The sequence below is a fragment of the Polypterus senegalus genome, chromosome 1, assembly GCF_016835505.1.
Source record: "Polypterus senegalus isolate Bchr_013 chromosome 1, ASM1683550v1, whole genome shotgun sequence".
Lineage (NCBI taxonomy): Eukaryota > Metazoa > Chordata > Cladistia > Polypteriformes > Polypteridae > Polypterus > Polypterus senegalus.
The window spans coordinates 274535736-274557445 of NC_053154.1; the positions used below are offsets into that span (position 1 = coordinate 274535736).

Consider the following 21710-nt stretch of genomic DNA (forward strand, 5'->3'; position numbering starts at 1 on the left):
CTGGATATTAGTCTTATGCACACCCAGACTTGCTCATGTAGTGTTAAATTTAGAGTTGACAATTAACATAATCTGCAATCTTTGGAATGTGTGAAGAAAACTAAAATGGCATTTTCATCGAATTTTAAACCTAGGGTTTCAATCTTGTGGTGTTGGAACTCAACTACAAAAAATCTTGGCATAATTTTGCAAAGGCAAACTGGAAACAAAAGTTGAGAACACAATGCATGTGTCAGACCCTGTAAGCTGTACTGAACAATGAAAGAAATACCACTGACATCACCCACCACCAACAACTTGCTTTCTAATGGGCTAATTAAATCTTACACTCATCTTTTTGCTTAAAATAAAGTGCCTTGTATTAAGATTTACAGTGAATAAATGTTTTTCTACACCTAAATAAACATCACATGTGGTAGACATTTAAGATAACCACCCACAAATCACCCAAAGTTGTCAAAATCCTTCCAAAATGGCTAAACCTTTGTAATGTCAACTGGTCACTGTCATTTCTAACTAGTGCTTTAAAAAGGCTCAAAGTAATTCTAGTCCCATATAAAAGACCTATAACACACATCTAAATGAGTACCACTCAGTGACAATTAAATATTTGGACAGGCGATTAATGACTTTTGCCAAGTGCACTATTCAAGGTTCCCAAGACCTGTTTACTCTGGTTTGACAGTTTGAAAAACAATTTGATAAGTAAGACACTGATATAAAAGATACTGTTTTTTCTGTATGCTGATTCTGTTAGAAATTCTGTCTGTAAGCTCCCCTTAGACAACAACCAAAGAAGACTTCTGCACAGGAAAAAAAAAACTGCAATGAACTTGCATTTTTAATGCTGTTTTAACTAGTCAAGAGCAAACAGTTGCAGAAAGCAAAGACAGACACCAGCACAAAAAACAAACAATTGCTCACAGTCATGAAGGCAGGAACAGATTATCCCCTTACTCATGTTGATGCCTACAAGCCCTCTAAGTGCATTCTGGTAGCAATATAGGAACTGGCTGGTAGATAGGAATAGACAGCAAAAGTCCACGTGCCATAAGGGGGAGGTTTCTATATACCTGTTTTAGAAGTTTACTAAATTACAAATGTCCATGTTATTAGATATGTGCTTTGGTTCCCAAAAAATGGTCAACCTCCATGCAGTTTTAACATTTTTTTCTCTTTTGTTTCTAGCTTAGGTCCTTCTTGTTAAACAAACTGTTAATGTTACTATTAAATGTCCTGCTTTAGCTGGGCTAATAGGAATTGCCTTCCAGCCTCAAATAAAGAAATGAGCTTCTGGGCCCTGATTCAACAGAAGAAATAACCAAACACAGCAAAAGGGCACCTCATTCAGACTTGTCATCCTAATCGAACTTCTGAGCACAGACAAATTGTGGCATGACACAGATCGACTCAGGAGGAGTAAGTACAAAAGGATTTGCAAGCAGAGCAAGTTTCAAAGTGACACTTACTGCATTAGACACACCTTCACAGACTGGCCATTGGGTTGAAACAGTCTTTATTTGGTAAAGTGACAAAAATGTTGTTCTGTAATCCCAAGGACCAACTTTAAGATCCGCTGCTGCCATCTCATTACTGTGAGTGGAGTGTTGCCCTGAACAAATTCCTGACCAGATATTACCCATTTTTAATATATCCACATATGTATCTATATATTACATAACATCTGAGAAAGAGAATCTACTGCATAAGAATACCAGGTCATATCAGTTGTAAAAATCTTTGATGATTCTCTACTAACGGAGAGGTTGATGAGACAGTATGGGATCAGGTTGTGAACTTTGTTTCTTGATGAAAAGTGAATTGTCTTCCACTCAGCATCAGCACAACTAGACTGTGACTACTTTCTTATTATTAGCCATGTCAGAGTTATTTTTTGTCATTGGTTATTGTAATTCTTAAAATGCTTAGTGTCTGAGGTTGGTGGTGGTTGTTGTTTTACTATTTTTGTATTTTGTGAGCTTCTGTTAGAGCTGAATTTTCTATTGGGACAAATAAAATATTATCTATCTAGAAATATGTAAGCATAGTATTGTAAAAGCACTGTTGTAAATATAATGTAAAAAAAAAAAAAAGTTTGATATGTTAAAGAGTCCAGAAAGGTGAAGAGAACAAAGTACATGATTCTCGGCAATGCAAAACCTTATCAAGCTGAATATCTGAGACAGTGTACTACCCAAAAAAGACATTTATAAGTGAGTCTCAGTGAAACGGTGTGATTCTCAATTTAATTAAATATTCCACTTTCATAAATGTGATAAACACCAAATAGGGCAAGAAAATATAAGATAAAAAAGTGTATAATCTCACTTATTGATTCACTTTCCCTTTTGTTTTATTTAGTCATTTCATCCTAAATTGAACACCCGCATCAAAAAGAAAGCAGCAGCCACCGGCTATAACTACATACTGGAAATGAAGGATTTTTTTTTTTAATATAAAAATTTCAAACAACTTAAAAAGAAATGTCAGATACCCTGAGCAAAAATCTAAATATGGCACTCTTGTAAAATACAGTACAAACTTTATTTTGTGAAGATTTCATCTGTGTATATACTCAACTTAAAGCAAAAACTAAAAATGACATATTACACTTTGAAAGCTTTGTGAAAAAAAGGCAAATAGCAACCCATTTTCAAAAAATGGATGAACAAATATTAATTTAAAACCCCCACCACAAAAAAATAAAACTGAAATGAAAAGAAATAACATTTTCACGTTTTCCATATTGTTACCACAAAACTGTTTCTTTAATCTGATTGTGATTAAAAAAAGGTAATGCATTAGGAACAAATGTTTAAAATCAGTAAAATAAATAGTATAAATCATGTAAACAAAAAAGAAAAAAATAAATATGAATAAATACAAAGCACTGAGATTTATACATACTAATGTTTAAGAAGTTTAAAAATATTAAAATGTTAACAAATACAGTGATTATGAATACATCGGCATTTTATATGTTCAAAAGCATTATTTTCTATGACAGCTGATAAGATGATGCATATTCTAAACAAAACGGACTTCCTTAACAATGCAGGTGTTGCTTGTGCACTACAGCACTAACATGTAGCAGCAAACTAACCACAATCTAACTGCAGCCCAAATTATACTACAATCTGGCATCTGAACTGTAGACTGAAGCTTTGGGTTCTCCTGACACCTACTGATGCATTTCAAACACTACAGTAGAACTTTTTAAAAATTTGAATAAAATAGCAAAAAACCATAGAAAGAAATTGTAGAAATACAATAAAATTAAAGAAATAAATATTCAGATAAGGTTGCCTATATACTAAAAAAAAGAAAATAACGGTAAAAAAGCAAGTTTTATATGTGATGAAATCTGATCTCATGTAACAGCTCCCAGCATGTTATTGCACAAATGCTGTAAAGAATTACTGTTTTGAACTTTATGTTGGATACTTTCTCAAAATGCACCTAGGTCACAAAGTGTTACAGAATTCTACTGAATAGAAAACTAATGGAAACATCAAAGTGTGAATTAACAGATAAACTTGAAGGAATTAATAATGTAAACAGTAAAGGTTATGGTATTCTGATTCTTACCAGATCACTGCCTTTTCATTCCAGTTTAGGCAGTGTGTAAGGAGATACTACATATAGTTCATGAGATACATATGAAGTAAGGGGCACAGGAATTATGGGAACGACTGACATTACCAAGCAAGCCATCCCTTGATAATGTACAAAATACCTTTTTTTAATAAATGCATCATATATTATTCATGTATTAATAAGTAACTAAGAATTATGACGTACATTCACTGCCATAGCCCTTAACTGGTTCGATTGTCCACTAGTACTAGAAAAAGAACAACTAATTATTTAACTACCCTGTATGGCCAGATGTCTGAATAAGAAAAAGGCACTCTGATAAATTTGTTATAAATCAAAGTATCTAAAAGTGACAGTGCAATACTACTTATCCCACATTAATCATTTATGGATATTATGGTTTCAGGAGACCTTTGCCTTTTAAGTTATGGCCACAAATTTAGTGTGGGAGTCTTACATTGCTTTCTAGCAAAAAAGATTGTTTAGCTATTGAAATTTAAAAACCTTTAGAAAACAATACACAAACCCTTTGTTAAACAGCTAAAAAAATTAACATTCTCCTCGACTGCATAAATATACTGATACACCAATTAGAAGAAATATATTTTTATCCAAAACCCTTCTAGGTGAATTTCCAATAAAAGTGTTTATGCCCATTTTAGACCTGAGAGCACAGCTTCCATGCCAGCGCTCAGTTGGAATTTGTGTAATACAGTGCTTATGACTGCAACAGTCTCTTGTCCCTCGAACGATGTTCAGGAATATGTTTGTAACGACACTTGTCACCAAAGTAGCAGCCAGTGGTTCTCCAAAAATAACACTCATTGCCATTAACAGGACCTCTACGCTTGGACCTAAAGGAGGAAATTAAGAAATAAAGGAGATAAAAGTTATAAGGACTAGTTCAAAAGAAAAAAAAAAGTTTGCATATACTGATGGCTGCAATACACACCAAAAGATATCCTCTATAAACCATCCATCTTTCCACTTTTGGGTCTCAGGGAACAGGTACCAATCCTGCCTGCTTTCTCACTTCAGTCTAGATATTAGCCTAATCTATACAAGATATTTCGATGCAGTGTGTTAAAATTAATCTTACACAAATCTATAAGATGCAGGAAAAAGACTTAAGGAGAAATTCACCTACATGGGGTGAATGTAAAAACTCTACACAAGCAGGAACTACACCAGGAATTCAGAAGGCCTTTAGAGTTATGAGGTAGCAGCATTCGTGACTATTCAACATGCTACCTGCAATACAAAGGTTTCAATTTAAAGAGTAAAAATTTGACCAAAAACTTACAATTGATTTTCTACATTTGTCACAACAGTGTGGGATTAATATAAAAAAGTAACAAATTCACAATATGTTTATATAAGCAGTTGCTGCAAGCACAGCACCTAAACACAATTTCACCCCCATTGGGGTGCAATTAATCATTTTGTTTTTCATATTTTGTTATTTATTTTAGATAACACTGCTGAAATCTGTTTTCAATTTGACATTAATAAGTCTTACTGTTGATTAGCATCATGAAAGTCAATTTAATTCTAATATCATTAAATGCTGTATAAAAATAAAGTGTGAAAACTTTCAAAGGGGGTGAATACTTTTTATAGGCATGATGCTTAAGATTTCAAAAGAATGTGACCAGTAACAACAAGTAAAGTTTAAAACTGCAGCTCTACTGAAACAACATTCATTACCCAGGGATGAAAGGTTGTGCAGATAAGGGTACTGACAACTCAGGTGCCTGCTGCGGAATTAGGATCGCCTGTGAAATATGTCTGTCTGGATATCGGATTACCAGTTTAGTGTTTTCAATCTCTTTGCCCTGAAACACAATGCATGCAGAAAAAATTAAGGAACATTAATAACATATAGAGTTCCACATACTGTAAATTTGAAAAATAATGCCTTTTTTTCCTCTTAACTCCAGGCTTACTAATAACAAATGAGGACAACCAGCTGATATTGGCTGGTTCCAGGGGCCTCATGTATAAATGGTGCGTACGCACAGAAATGTTGCGTAAAAACGTTTCCACGTTCAAATCGCGATGTATAAAACCTAAACTTGGCGTAAAGCCATGCACATTTCCATGGTACCTCATACCCTGTCGTACGCAAGTTCTCCGCTCAGTTTTGCAGACTGGCGGCACCCAGCGTCAAAGCAGTGCTGCTGTTCCTGTGAGGCTATCCTTTATTTTCCTGACGCGGCTTTATAAATACACTGAAATTAACCGTATATTGTTTATTAGTTTAATGCATCCGATTGCAATTAACAGTAACAATATAATGGTCCACGGAATGATCAAACTATTCTAAATACCATAGCTGCTTTAACGTTGTTACTCTCACTGCACTTTCTTTTTCTTCTTTCAGCTGCTCCCGTTAGGGGTTGCCACAGCGGATCATCTTTTCCCATATTACTCTCACTGCACCACTCAAAGCAGCTGATCGGAAAGAGAATTATCGGTACACAGCATCAAGCACAAGCTGCCTCAGCCATGCTTCCTATTTGAACCTCTTCTCATATGACAAACATTTCAAAACCTTTCCTGTATGGACCTTGCGGTTCAGAAAAAGTTTCATCCCAAGAACTCTAAACGCACTCAATCAGTCCATCAACTGCTCCTTGTAGAACTGTTAGTACTTATTAGTACAGTTACCTCACTGTAAACTTGCAGTACAGTTATAATACTGCATAACCTGAGCCACTTTATAAAGAGTGTATTTACATATGATGACTTTATCATTTTTTAGATGAAATGCAGCAAAATATGTTTATTATACAGATAAAACTTTAACTTCATTTAAATAATCTATATTGTTAATAATTAAAGTAAATGGTGTTGCTACGCTAGCAAGGATCTGGCGCTCCGCTCCGCTCGCTCTGTACGCTTCACTGGGACGGGCGTGAAGGATAGTATAATTAAACATGTACTACAAAGATATTTTAATGTTCCTTAAATGTTTTGAAGAATCAGCATTATAATCTTACAGATGGCTTAACGTCCATTATGGTTACTTGGAGAAAGAAAAGTAAGGATAGGAATTGGAGGTTAGTATGTTTGAAAGAGACAGTACTGCAGGGGCGGCCTGAGGCATGTGCAAACTGTGCACCTGCACAGGGCCGCCAAATCAATATATATTGAATACTAGCAAAATACCCGTGCTTTGCAGCAGAGAAGTAGTGTGTTAAAGAAGTAATGAAAAAGAAAAGGAAACATTTTAATAATAACGTAACATGATTGTCAATGTAATTGTTTTGTCACTGTTGTGAGTGATGAGTGTTGCTGTCATATATATATATAACAAAATACCCGCGCTTCACAGCAGTGAAGTACTGCATTAAAATTTTTATTAAGAAGAAAATTAAACCTTTTTAAACTGAGGGACAATATGCCAATAATTATTTGTTAAGGATCTCTTTGTATACCATGTTGTCAGTTCGGCCCTCCAGTTGTAACATGACCAAGCTGTGCGCTGAGCTTACTCTTGAGCATGTAACTTACAGTTGGCCATGTGAACAGTAATCTTGTCTCAAATCTCACTGCTTGGATTGCTGCTGTCATAATCGGTTTGAGTTTCATGGTTTGTTTCAATTACGACAGTATTTGCAGGATTTGTTGTGTTGAAGTGACATTCGGCATCTGTCAAGCGTTGTAAGCACACAACCGATTTCATCGATAAAATCACATCCAGCTTTTGAGAGTTTTAACATTCATAAACATCAAAGTGTCCACTACTGAAATCGTCACCTGTCAATCTAAGATGTTTAAGAGGCATTGGCGGTTGTCGAAAGGTGTAAAATATTTCGCCATTTCGGTACACTTGAAAGCGACAACCGAACAATTCAGCGGCAGCCATCAACTCGCATGCAGAACCATAGGTGAAGGGCTTAAGCATTTCACTCTTCTAGTGCTCCTGTGTAGTATAATTATCTCCTGTACCGTCATCAGTCCACACCTTGAACCTGTCCCAGTCATTCAATACATAAGACACAATGTTCCTCCGGATATCAAGAGTGAGCCTGATATGGCCGTGCAGTATATGTAAAAAAGACAATGGAAAAGGTGGGTGCCATCTCAGGGCATGGAAACCACTCGGTAAGTGACAGTTCTTTGATCGATAGTGATCACCTCGATAGACATGGTAATGGGGGTTGGAATGATAAAGGAAATGGGTACCTGAGCAATGTACAGTAAGTCTAATACCCCTATACAATAACTATAATTGTAATAAACAAACAATAAAACAGTGGAGAAGCCGTGGATTAAACAAAAAGGCTGTAGTTATCAGTAGGGAGACATGAATCCCGTGGCGAAGCAAGGAAGGGAATGTAGAGACCGGAGCGACGGACAGTCTTATATAGGCAGGCAGCCAACAACGTGGGAGGCGTTGGGATGGGGGACCCAACGCCACCTCACACGGTGACCGAGCTACAGGCTATGGACGTATATATGTATGTAAGTAGGATTCAGTTAGCGTTGGGAACCCGTGTACCAAATTTCTTGAAGATGGGCCCATAAGTAACAAAGACTGTTGAAAAGTTCAATATGGCGGCCGACAGTGGCATCATACCAACGAAATAAGTACGTACGTTGGTTTCGTTTAGCTCAGGGAAGCCACCTACCAAATTTTGTGAAGATGGGGCCGTAATTAAGAAAGTTCAACATCGTGGACGTTGTTGACCGTTCTGCGTAGAATTTCGAAATGAAACCTGCTTAACTTTTGTAAGTAAGCTGTAAGGAATGAGCCTGCCAAATTTCAGCCTTCTACCTACACGGGAAGTTGGAGAATTAGTGACGTTGGAAAGTTCAATATGGCAGCCGACAATGGCGTCATACCACCGAAATAAGTACGTATATATATACTAGCAAAATACCTGCGCTTCGCAGCGGCGAAGTACTGCATTCAAATTCTTATGAAGAAGAAAATTAAACCTTTTTAAACTGAGGGACAATATGCCAATAATTATTTGTTAAGGATCTCTTTGTATACCATGTTGTCAGTTCGGCCCTCCGGTTGTAACATGACCAAGCTGTGCGCTGAGCTTACTCTTGAGCATGTAACTTACAGTTGGCCATGTGAACAGTAATCTTGTCTCAAATCTCACAGCTTGGAATGCTGCTGTCATAATCGGTTTGAGTTTCATGGTTTGTTTCAATTACGACAGTATTTGCAGGATTTGTTGTGTTGAAGTGACATTTGGCATCTGTCAAGCGTTGTAAGCACACAACCGGTTTCATCGATAAAATCACATCCAGCTTTTGAGAGTTTAAACATTCATAAACATCAAAGTGTCCACTACTGAAATCGTCACCTGTCAATCTAAGATGTTTAAGAGGCATTGGCGGTTGTCGAAAGGTGTAAAATATTTGGCCATTTCGGTACACTTGAAAGCGACAACCGAACAATTCAGCGGCAGCCATCAACTCGCATGCAGAACCATAGGTGAAGGGCTTAAGAATTTCACTCTTCTAGTGCTCCTGTGTAGTATAATTATCTCCTGTACCGTCATCAGTCCACACCTTGAACCTGTCCCAGTCATTCAATACATAAGACAGAATGTTCCTCCGGATATCAAAAGTGAGCCTGATATGGCCGTGCAATATGTAACAAAGAGAATGGAAAAGGTAGGTGGTATCTCCGGGCATGGAAACCACTCGGTAAGTGACAGTTCTTTGATCGATAGAATTTCTTGAAGATGGGCCCATAAGTAACAAAGACCGTTGAAAAGTTCAATATGGCGGCTGACAGTGGCATCATACTACCGAAATAAGTACGTACATTGGTTTCAGTTAGTGGAGGGAAGCCACCTACCAAATTTCGAGAAGAAGGGGCCATAAATAAGGAAGTTCAACATGTCGGACGTTGTTGACCGTTATGCGGTCAATTTCGAAATGAAACCTGCTTAATCGTTGTGTATATATATATATATATATATATATATATATATATATATATATATATATATACACACACACACACATACATACATACATACATACATACATACACATATATATACACACACATATATACATATATTTCCTCACACACATATATACATATATATATATATATATTAGGGATGGGACTTGATTAAAAAAATGTATCTAATTAATTAGAGGTTGTGTAATTAGTTAATCTTGATTAATCGTACATGAAAATTTGCCCCAAATTGCAAATGTTTTTTTTTTTTTTTAATTTAAAAGGGTTTTAGTGGGCGACAGAATCAAATAATAGACATGGACATGAATATTGTAAACTCAAGCTCTTTTAATTTCTGAAAAAAAAAAATGTATTTAAACTCCATTTCAATTCAAAACAGAAACAAAAATATCATCCCTGGCTAAAATTGGGCAGACTTATAAATAAAGTGGTATTTTAAGTACTTTAAGTACATTTTCAGAATGGTATTGTCTTTAAATAATAATAACCAAAATTTCAACATAAAGTGCAGTTTTCTTCTTAAAAAAATAAGTCAGAAACATAAAAGGTAATTTGACCAGCTTCACCTTTAAACTCTGAGTAACCTTAGCCAAAATTATTTTGTACATTAGGCTAAAACAGTGCGATCATTGAACATTTTGTAATTAGATGTAATTAAAATTACAAATGGTCACGGAAGTCCAATGATTCCCAGTAAGAGCCACAAAGTCAGCGCTCTGTAATGCATCTAATTTTGCTTTTCAGTGTCATAAAGCTGTTGAATTTTACTTGAAATAGTCTTTCAGCACGGCAGTTGGAAAGTTGGATCTCCTGACGCTAACCATAGCACAATTTCTAACCCCCTATCTTCCACCACTTTTAGTGGTCTACAGTCCAAAGCAATCCATTTTGCAAGAGAATTTGTAAGTTTTACCGATGTTGACTTACTAATTCTGGTCCTGAAGCCAGTCTTTTAATGAGGTTTGGGCTGTTGACACCTTTTGTTGGTACTCGAACTGCTAGTGCAGTTTCTGTGCTCGCTGTAACATGTTTTGCATTTAGATGGTACCATAAGGTTGAAGTGCGTTGGTGGTATGCAAACTCATTTTTCCATAGTTTGCACAAAACTATGCTTTTATCAAGGCTTCCGTCGGGTAGTCTTTTGAAATTAAATTTGCCTCTGATCAATCCTAGCAATGCACTTTCTTCCGACTCTTACATTTTTGTAGCTCTGATGTGTGCATCAATGTAATCAATGTACCAGGATATCATGCATTGACAAAAGTTCCCCTTAGCTTGGAATGCAAAGTGTGATTAAATGCGTTATTTTTTTAACGTGTTATGGAGTACATGCATCGAAGCTTCTCAGCTGTGCTTGTGCTAATAGAAGGAAACATTTTAAAAATAACGTAACATGATTGTCAATGTAATAGTTTTGTGACCGTTACGAGTGTTGCTGTCATCAAGGATTTGATTATCATTATTTCTTTCAGTCAGGTTTGTATTTGGACAGTTTGCACTAAACCATGCTTTTATCAAGGCTTCCGTCGGGTAGTCTTTTGAAATGAAATTTGCCTCCGATCAGTCCTAGCAACACGCTTTCTTCCGACTCTTACATTTTTGTAGCTCTGATGTGTGCATCAATGTAATCGATATACCAGGAAATCATACATTGACAAATGTTCCCCTTTGCTTGGAATGCAAAGTGTGATTAAATGCGTTATTTTTTTTTAACGTGTTATGGAGTACATGCATCGAAGCTTCTCAGCTGTGCTTGTGCTAAGAAAAGGAAACATTTTAAAAATAACATGATTGTCAATGTAATAGTTTTGTGACCGTTATGAGTGTTGCCGTCATCAAGGATTTGATTATCATTATTTCTTTCAATCAGGTTCGTATTTGGAGGATGTGTTGTGTTCAAGTTATATTCCGTGTTTGTCAACCGTTGTAAAGATAACAGGTTTCATTCATCGAAGTGTTCATCACCCAAATCGGTACTCGTGAATGTAAGATGTTCAACAGGCATTCCCGGTATTAAGTTGTGGAAATTGCCTGCGAATATTTAGCGGTAGCGTGTGTATGAACTTAAATTAATCTTTTCCAGTCCTGCAAAGTCAGTTGACATGAGCAGCTCGGGGTACATGCATCGAAGCTTCTCAGCTGTGCTCGTGCGATGTCAACGGCTTTATTTAATGTTAGCTAAGACCCGGCACTTAAAAGTTTCTTGCTACAGCAATTTTAACTCTGTTACAAAGTGATGTAAAGTCTCGTTTATACCTTATGTCTTCTCATTAAACTTGTATCTCGCGAATACCATATTCGTCGTAGACATGACAAACGGCAGCGGTAGTGTGTCTATAAACTTAATTTACACTTACGGTTCACACCGTGCTTTGTTTCCGCAGTAGCTGCACTTATGAATATGCTTGTATGCATCACTTGCTTCATAATCTTTTGTTGCCTTCTCAATTGTGAAATAGTGTTTTTTGTTCAGCGCTCTTTGGAGATCTTCCTTGTTTTCTACGTACTGCATTCACAGTCAGTTCACGTGATTATGTGGGAGACGTGATCATGTCACATGCAACTCCGCCCCCCCACGGTCATCCAGCTGAAGTCCATTACAGTATATGGAGAAAAATAGGTTCCAGTTATGACCATTACGTGTAGAATTTCGAAATGAAACCTGCCCAAACTTTTGTAAATAAGCTATAAGGAATGAGCCTGCCAAATTTCAGCTTCTACCTACACGTGAAGTTGGAGAATTAGTGATGAGTGAGTGAGTCAGTGAGTGAGGGCTTTGCCTTTTATTAGTACAGATAAAACAGAAAGAGAAAATAACGACACAGCTAAAAACGCAGCAACAAATTTCGTCAAAAGTTAAAGCTTGTGTCATGAGCACGAGGCGGCTATGCAGTGTCCGCAACGGATGTGGCCATCCTCCGTGCATAAGATACCATATTGACATTGGCGGGTGAAGGAGCCACCGATTCTTCCTCTGCCCAGGGCTGCCACGAGCCTAGAGCCGCCCAACACCATTTTTAAGATGAAGTTTATGATGTTCTACTTTAATGACAAAATAAACTGTGTGATTAAAGTGGACATTTCGAGACTGAAGTTGACATTTCATGCTTTTTCCCCCCCCTGTGCGCCTTTTTTTTTTTTTTTTTAATTATTGTACCCTAATAAGCTTTAATATGACACTCAGAAGGTGGGCCATGACTCGCCTTTTCACGGCAACTTTGATATGTGACAACTTTTTTTATTTTGGGCACTGTGCGACTTTGTGAACTTGAGCTTTCAAGTTTCTCCAACACTCTGTCACTTGATCAGCTTCCTTTTGTTGATTATAGAACTGTTTAAACAAACAAATAGTACATTTTTCCTTCCCCCCACTTGGTATTCGCTGAAATTCTTATATTGTCCCCCGTGCTTTACCCATTGTCTTTTCACAGAAGGCTGAGCTTATGGGCTATTTATATAGATTTGCATATTCAAAGAGGCGTAATTCTGGGAGGAGTTGGGGCGGGACAGCAGGCGCATGCATGAGCTTTACTTCTCATGCTGATCGGGATTTATGTAGCGGAAGAACATAGAAGTTTGCATACGCACAGATTCCTGCATCTGGATTTTTCTGTGCGTACGCACATTCCCGCTTTTGTGCTTACACCATGTTGTAGTGCGAGTTCTACGCACGGCGTTATACATGAGGCCCCCGGTACTTTACAGAGGAATTTCCTAGTGTGTCAATTACTATTTTTGCTGATTGTGCTATATATTATATATATATATATATATATATATATATATATATATATATATATATATATATATATCTATGCAAGTCTTGCTTAATTTTTTCCATACAGATGGCAAAATTTTGTTGATAAAGAGCTTTATATTTACTTGTGATATTTACCCCAGGTATCGAAACTGATCTGCAATGATAAAAGGGAAGGTGTCCAATCTGATACTGTATGCTTGAGAATTCACTGGAAAGAGCAAACTTTTATTCAAATTCATTATGAGACCAGAGATCTTTTGAAATTCTGTAAGTGCTGTTAAGACTGATATACTGTATACAGTACCATATCATCTGCATATATAGAAATTTTCTGTTTCAAGTCATTCTCTGATAATCTCCTTTATCTGATAAACATTTCGACAGTGAACTGCCAGTGGTTCAAAGACGATTGCAAATAGCAGTGGTGATGTGGGGCATCCTTGTCTGGTACCACGTTCTAGTTTAAAGTATCCATCCATCCATCCATTCTCTAACCCGCAGAATCCGTGCACAGGGTCACGGGGGTCTGCTGAAGCCAATCCCAGCCAACACAGGGCACAAGGCAGGAACCAATCCTGGGCAGGGTGCCAACCCACCGCAGGACACACACAAACACAGTCTGAACAAATGTTTTTAATACAAACTGAAGCTTCTGGATTGGTATACAGTAGTTTGATCCATGCACAAATATTCGGGCCAAACCCAAATTTCTCTAATGTAGTAAAAAATGTTCCACTCCATCATGTCGAATGCTTTTTCTGCATCCAACGATATCATCATCTCTGGGGTGTTTGACTTTGCTGGTGAATATATTACATTAAACAAGCGTCGGAGATTGGAAGCTAAGTGTTGGCCTTTACTAAATCCAGTTTGATCTTGTGATATAACCAAAGAGAGCACTTTCTCCAGCCTTCTAGCTAAGACTTTGGCGAGTATCTTAACATCATTATACAGAAGTAAAATTGGTCTGTATGATGCACATTGTAAGTCCTTATTTTGTTAAGGAATGATGGTGATTAATGCTTGGCGAAATGTTTGAGATGGAATTTGATTGTCTCTAGCTTCTGTAAATGTTGCTAATAAGAGGGGACCTAGCTGAGTGGAGAATTTCTTATAAAATTCTACAGGGTAGTCATCAGGGCCTGCTGCTTTCCCACTTTGAAACGACTTTATAGCATCTAGTAATTCTGACAGCGTTTATCCAGTTCCTCTGCACTAAAAGTATCTATTTGTCATATCTGTAATGTATCTAGAAATGCATTAGACTGTGTGTTGTCTTTTTTAAACTCAGTAGAATATAAGGATTTATAGTAGTCTCTGAATGTGTGCATTATATTTTTATGGTCAATGATTTTATCTCTGTTTGTGTTGGCGATTGCTTGGATTGCATTGCGAACTTCTTGCTTGTGGATTTGTTGAGCTAAGAGCTTATTAGCTATCACTCCGTGTTCATAGTAATGATGTCTTGATTTAAAAATGAGTTGTTCAGTTTCTTTGGTTGTTAAGAGGTTGAGCTCTGAATGCAGAGTCTGCCTTTTCCTGAAGAGCCTCATTTGGACACCTGGCATGCTCTTCACCTATTCTAGTAATTTTGCTGGTTAGCTCGGATACCTGATTGGTTTATTTCTGCGGTAAAGGTACGAAATAATCTGCCTTCTTAAGAAGGCCTTTAGAGTTTCCCAGAGTATTACTGCAGAGACCTCTGAGGATGTATTTGTCTCTAGGAAGAAACTGATTTCTTTGGATATAAATTCTGTACAGTTCTCGTCTGCTAATAGAAGTGGGTTAAGACGCCATCTGCGAGATGAGTGTGTGGAGCCTAATGATTTTAGCTCCAAGATCAAAGGGGCATGGTTGGAAATAACAATAGCGTCGTACTTGTAAGATATAATTGCAGGCAAGAAATTATTATCTATAAAAAAATATTCAATTCTTGAGTAACAATGATGCACTGGTGAGTTGAAGGAATACGTTCTTGAGTTTGGATTTAGAAATCTCCAGGGGTCTGATAGGTTGTGGTCAGTTAAAAACTATGTAATTGTCATTGCAGTGTTAGATGTCACCCCCCCATTTTGCCTCCCCACATGAGGCTGGACCCCACTTCACAAAGTCCTGGGGCCTCATGTATAATGCCGTGCGTAGAACTCGCACTATAACATGGCGTAAGCACAAAAGCCGAAATGTGCTTACGCACAGAAAAATCCAGATGCAGGAATCTGTGCATACTCCAACTTCCACATTCTTCCGCTACATAAATCCCGATCAGCGTGAAAACTAATGCTCGTGCACGCGCTTTATGTAACGCCCCAACTCCTCCCAGAATTACGCCTCTTTGAATATGCAAAATAATATTAATCGCCCTTAAGCGCAGCCTTCTGTGAAAAGACAATGGGAAAAGCACGGGGGAAAATATAAGTATTTCAGCGAATACCAAGTGGAGGCAAAGGAAAAACATACTATTTGTTCAAATAAACCGTGGTATAATCAACAAAAGGAAGTTGATCGAGTGACATAGCGTGTTGGAGAAACTTGAAAGCTCACATCCAAAAAAATCGCACAGTGCCGGAAATAAAAAGAAGTCACATATCAAAGTCGCAGTGAAAAGCCGAGTTGTAAGCCCACTGTCTGAGTGTCATATGTAAACTTATTAGGGTACAGAGAAAAAAGGCACACGGTGGGGAAAAAGCACGAAATGTCAACTTCAATCTCGACATTTCCACTTTAATCACGTAGTTTATTTTGTCATTAAAGTAGAACATCATAAACTTCATCTTAAAATCGTTTAATTAACCAGTTTCTCAAATCACATCGTAATTAAAGTAGCACGTTAAATGCTTTGTTTTGTATTTGATCTTCTATATGCTCTATGTGTGTGAATCACTACTTGCGTCTTAAACTGGCTCTCTTCCTCCAACTGGACACAGAGTCCATTACATTCATGATATTACAGCTCTCTGAATAACTAAAATACTGAGATGTATACGTGATGTCATTTTCATGATGATAGGAGTTAAAGCACGTTATTAAACATGTGTTTCACTTGATGAAATAATTTATTGCAGCAGTACTCAGGGGCTCTAGGCTTGTGGTGGCACTGGGCAGAGGAAGAATCGGTGGCTCCTTCGCCCGCCAATGTCATGCACGGTGGATGGCCACGTCCTTTGCAGACACTGCATAGCCGCCTTGTGCTCATGACACAAGCATTTAACTTTTGCCGAAATTTGTCGCTGCGTTTTTTGCTGTGTTGTTAGTTTCTCTTTCTGTTTTATATTCAATATATATTGGCGTAGTCGTCACTGCAGTCAGTGCTTTTCTTTCCCCAAGTAACCGATCGCCATACAATCAGCTCTGTAATAGACGTTAAGCCATCTGTAAGCTTAGCGCCGATTCTTCAAAACGTTTAAAGAACATTGAAATATCTTCGTAGTACATGTTTAATTATTCTATCCTTAATGACACTCCCAGTGAAGAATATAGATTATTTAAATGAAGTTAAAGTTTTATCTGTATAATTTAACAAACATATTTTGCTGCATTTCACCTTAAAAATGATATCGTTATCATATGTAAATACGCGCTTTATAAAGTGGCTCAGGTTGTGCGATATTATAACTGTAGTGCAAGTTTACAGTGGGGTGATTGTACTTATAAGTACACACAGTTCTACAAGGAGCACTTGATTGACTGCATTTAAAGTTCTTGGGATTAAACTGTTTCTGAACCGCGAGGTCTGTACAGGAAAGGCTTTAAAACGTTTTGCATTGGCTGAGACAGCGTGTCCATGAAACTGTATACCGATAATTCTCTTTCCGATCAGCTGCTGCTGTGATTCACACTCAGATACAGCAATATAAATACTCCGAGTGGTGCAGTGAGAGTAATATGGGAAAAGATGATCCGCTGTGGCAACTCCTAATAGGAGGAGCTGAAAGAAGAAGAAAAATAAGAAGAAGAGGAAGGTGCAGTGAGATTAACAACGCTAAAGCAGTTATGGTATTTGGAATACTATGGCTGTTCCCTGGACCATTATATTGTTACGAGTTAATTACAATCAGATGCATTACACTAATAAACAATATGCAGTTAGTTTCGGTGTATTTATAAAGCCGCGTCATGAAAATAATGAGTAACCACACAGGAACAGTACCATTGCTTTGACGCTGGGTGCCGTCAGTCTGCAAAACCGAGCGGTGAACTTGCATACGACAAGGCATGAGGTACCGCGGAAAAGTGCGTGGCTTTACGCCAAGTGTAGGTTTTATACATCGCGATTTGAACGTGGAAAAGTTTCTGTGAGTACGCACCGTTTATACATGAGGCCCCTGGTCCTCTGACAAACCTAGAGACAGAGCACATCCAAAACAAAACAAGCCCCCCAGCAGCGGCATTTGGGGATTAAAAAGTATAGATATCTATTGCCGATAAAGTTTAAATATTATAAGCATAAAATATAATCATTAACAGGCTATAAGCATAAAATATAATCATCAACAGTCTTAAAATATTAAGACAGTAAACCCAGGGAGTGGTGTTAAAAAGTGGCCATAGATAAGCATAGTAAACCCTAATGCAATAATAACAATAAACCAAGGGTATGATGTTAAACAGTCTCCTTTAGAATAGTAGGGAAAAAAAAAAAAACCTGCTTTAATTTCTTCCACACATACGCCTAGAATTATAATTAAAACATAAACAAAAAGTGTCCGAGAAGAGAAAAGAATGTATAATTATGGTACCCATATCACTGCAAGCAGATCAGACATTAGGTAATATCATTTTGCCATACCATGACGAGATGCGACTCACTTTCGTATTTCAAAAAAGCATCGGGATCAGCTTTCTTAATTCCATTTCTGCTTCATCCGTGGATGAAATGCTCTTTTTTTATTAACACTCCTGTTGTTTCTCTTCTCAGCATGCTGCTATGGCACTTAAATTCACCTCCTTCACTCAATTACATATTACAGAAAATCCCAAACCCTCACTTACTAATGGGTGCTTTTTAAGAGTAATACATTTTGTAAATAACTCCCATTCTAGTTTTTAATGAAAAGCATAATTTTTCCTGTAATAGTATGTATAAAAACATGAGAATGAGGTAAAAAAGTTTGTTAGTTACATAGAACAAAATTGCATGTCAAAGCAAAACAAACTTAAAACCCAAGTTTATTCAAACTTAACTCAAGAATAAAAAAAACCAAAAAAAAAAACCAAAACAAAGCACTTGATGCTAAAAACATTTGTGTGTAATAGTTGAAGAAAATGGGAATCAATGTATTACCTATGATAATTAGTTTAGTTTTACTCGCTTGGACTTTCACCATAGGTTCCGGTTGCAGGTAAAAGTAATACTAGTTTACATACATATATGCATAAAACCTCAGGTAAGGAAAACTTTGTGTAAGAAATTCTTAAAGACAAACCTGAAGCTTCTCTTTCGCTCTGCTTGCTGCAGCTGCACTCTTAAAATTAACAAAGGCGCAAAATCTTTCATGAAGAATTCTTATGCTGTTGATCTCTCCATAACTAGAAAATTAAAATATTTTTACATATGATTAAAAACAAGAAAAAAAGTTTAATATTTCAAAATAAATCAAACGGTGAGATTCACATTTATTTTAAACTATTATCAGTAATTATACAAAATTTATATTAACTAAATCAGTACATGCTCTTTAGCCATACAGCTATATGAAACACTGCCCAAATTTTCTCTTTATATAAGAGGATAGTTAGAATTTCAAATTTTCTCATAACAAACACCTCCTCAAGTATAAAACTACCTTAATACTCACTGTGACATTCAACTTTACTACGCAAGTATTTGGCTTAAGAAAAATCTTTATAAGGAATGCCACAATGCAGGACAGGTTCAAGAGAATCCTATTAGATAAAACGAGGGACGACATAACTCTCTATGGTGGATTGACAAGTTAGGGTAGGTATCAGATGCCATTCATTTATCACACACACATATTATATATATATATATATATATATATATATATATATATATATATATATATATATATATATATATATATATATATATACAGTAATCCCTCCTCGATCGCAGGGGTTGCGTTCCACAACCCCCCGCAATAGATGAAAATCCGCGAAGTAGAAACCATATGTTTGTATGGTTATTTTTATATATTTTAAGCTCTTATAACCTCTCCCACACTGTTAACATTATTAGAGCCCTCTAGACATGAAATAACACCCTTTAGTCAAAAGTTTAAACTGTGCTCCATGACAAGACAGAGATGACAGTTCTTTCTCACAATTAAAAGAATGCAAATATATCTTCTCTTCAGGAGCAGATAATTTCAGAGAGAGAGAGAGAGCGCTCGCAAAGAAAAGCAAACAATCAAAAAATCAATACGTGTGCTTTTAAGTTTACTGAAGCACTGCAATAAAGTGGCATTTTTTAGAGGAGTGTCAGTATTTTCTAAGCAAACAGCCTCCTCCGTCAGGCGCAGAGAACGTTGGGGAGAGAAAGAGAGAGCGCGAGATTAAAGCAAACATTCATAAAATCAATAAGTGTGCTTTTGGAAGCACCGCGATAAAGCGGCATTTCTTAGAGGTGCGTCCGTATCCACTAGGCAAACAGCTTCTGTGCAAACAGCCACTCTGCTCACACCCCCTCCGTCAGGCGCAGAGAATGTCAGAGAGGGTGAGATAGAGGCAGAGACAAGCAAACAATCAAGCACCGCGCAGGAAGCATATCTTATAGCATTGAGGAGTTTTAGTTAATATGTAATACATGCTCTGATTGTGTAGCTTCTAAGCCATCCGCCAATAGAGTCCCTTGTATGAAATCAACTGGGCAAACAAACTGAGGAAGCATGTACCATAAATTAAAAGACCCATTGTCCGCAGAAATCCGCGAACCAGCGAAAAATCCGTGATATATATTTAGATATGCTTACATTTAAAATCCGCGATAGAGTGAAGCCGCGAAAGTCGAAGCGCGATATAGCAAGGGATTACTGTATAGTTTTCTTTTCAAAGCCAGACATAAATACTATATCCTACTTACCTTTTAAATAGAGAACCCGGTCCAAGGCTCTGAATACTAAGGGGAAGGAATCTGGGGCATTAATGAACATGGCGATTCACCATAACTTTCAGATTCAGGCAATGATATACTAAGATGCTTCCCTAACTTTCAAAATATCAAATTTCTAGGACAGAAATCAACAACAGAAAATATACTTCTAATGGAAAATCCTTGTACCTGAAGCCTTTGATAGTAAGCCATGTTAATTTTATTGGCTGTCAAACATTTTTCTAGGAGGCAAATTAATTTTTTCCCTGACATTTGTTTAACAGTGACTAAAGTCACAAACAAAATTAATCCTTTAATGAAATGAGCTCAAGAATTGTGCTTGCTGCTGCATTTGTACCCAGAGCATTAAGAAGCAGGATGTACGATCTAAAGGAAAACTCAAGGCTACTAACAATTTTCAAACTAAGGTTTTCATGTGTTTATTTAGATTAAACTGGCGACACTGGATGAAAGTGGACAGTTGTTATAGAGAATCAGTTAGGAGTTTCATATGGGTAGGTCTGCATGTAGCACCATATTAGCAATTCCTGATGATTGTGCTGTCAGCCTGATGATGGAATGGTCAGGTTGTATTTTCATTTCGTACCCTATTTCTTACTTCTAGTCTCTTGCTCTGCATTCTTTCTTCTATCATCCTTGTGGTTAACTTTACTTTTGCTGAAATATGCAAGGTGTTGATGTAAATTTTAGGAGATCAAGCAATCAAGGTTATTATAGTTAATGAAAAATAAAATCAAAACTGAAACTATTAATAAAAATATTTTAGTAAACGGAAATAAAATAATTATTTCATTCAACTAAAACTAAACAAAATTATTAAAGTAGCTATAAAGACTAACTGAAATAAAATAAATAATTTACTAAAAATATTTTTAGCCTCCATAACAACCTGGGCTTCAGGGGTCTGGAAATTAATCAAAATATATTAATAAGAATTTCATATTTGGTTTCTGAATAAATATTCCTGCTGTTAGTTTTTAAATCTGGTAACTTTTAATTCTAAAACAGAAAGTTACCCAACATGTGCCTCCTGCATATATTCACCCAGTGAACAGTGGCTGGCGAAAGAGGTCTGGCGTTGACACAGCATTTGTAGGGACAGAGCAAGCCGAATACGGGTGTGTAAATTGTTTGTTGATGAAAGCAATTTACTGTGTGATAACAGTGACAGTTCTTCAGGAGCTGATATTGACAGCATGATCAATTCTGATTAAAGTGTTAGTGAAGCATACCAATGGTTTTGCTTTGAATGTGTTCCGTTCATTGGATCTCCAGTGCTCAAGAGGGAAATATTAGATACAAATAATCCCTTATATAATTTC

The 21710-nt window shown here is 36.8% G+C and overlaps 1 protein-coding gene across 2 annotated transcripts in view; it reads right to left on the bottom strand.

Moving 5' to 3' along the window:
* Positions 1-2295: 2295 nt before the first annotated feature.
* The window catches only part of zgc:123010 (uncharacterized protein LOC641500 homolog), a 76073-nt gene continuing 56658 nt past the window's right edge, over positions 2296-21710 (bottom strand). The window contains exons 14-16 of one of the 2 annotated variants that reach the window (XM_039774579.1): positions 18740-18842; positions 5305-5432; positions 2296-4451 (exon numbers count right to left, since the gene is read on the bottom strand). In XM_039774579.1, coding sequence (XP_039630513.1) covers positions 4316-4451; positions 5305-5432; positions 18740-18842 — 367 coding nt within the window. In that variant the 3' untranslated portion in view covers positions 2296-4315. The remainder of the gene's footprint in view (positions 4452-5304; positions 5433-18739; positions 18843-21710) is intronic. The other variant, XM_039774570.1, reaches the window with a different exon arrangement.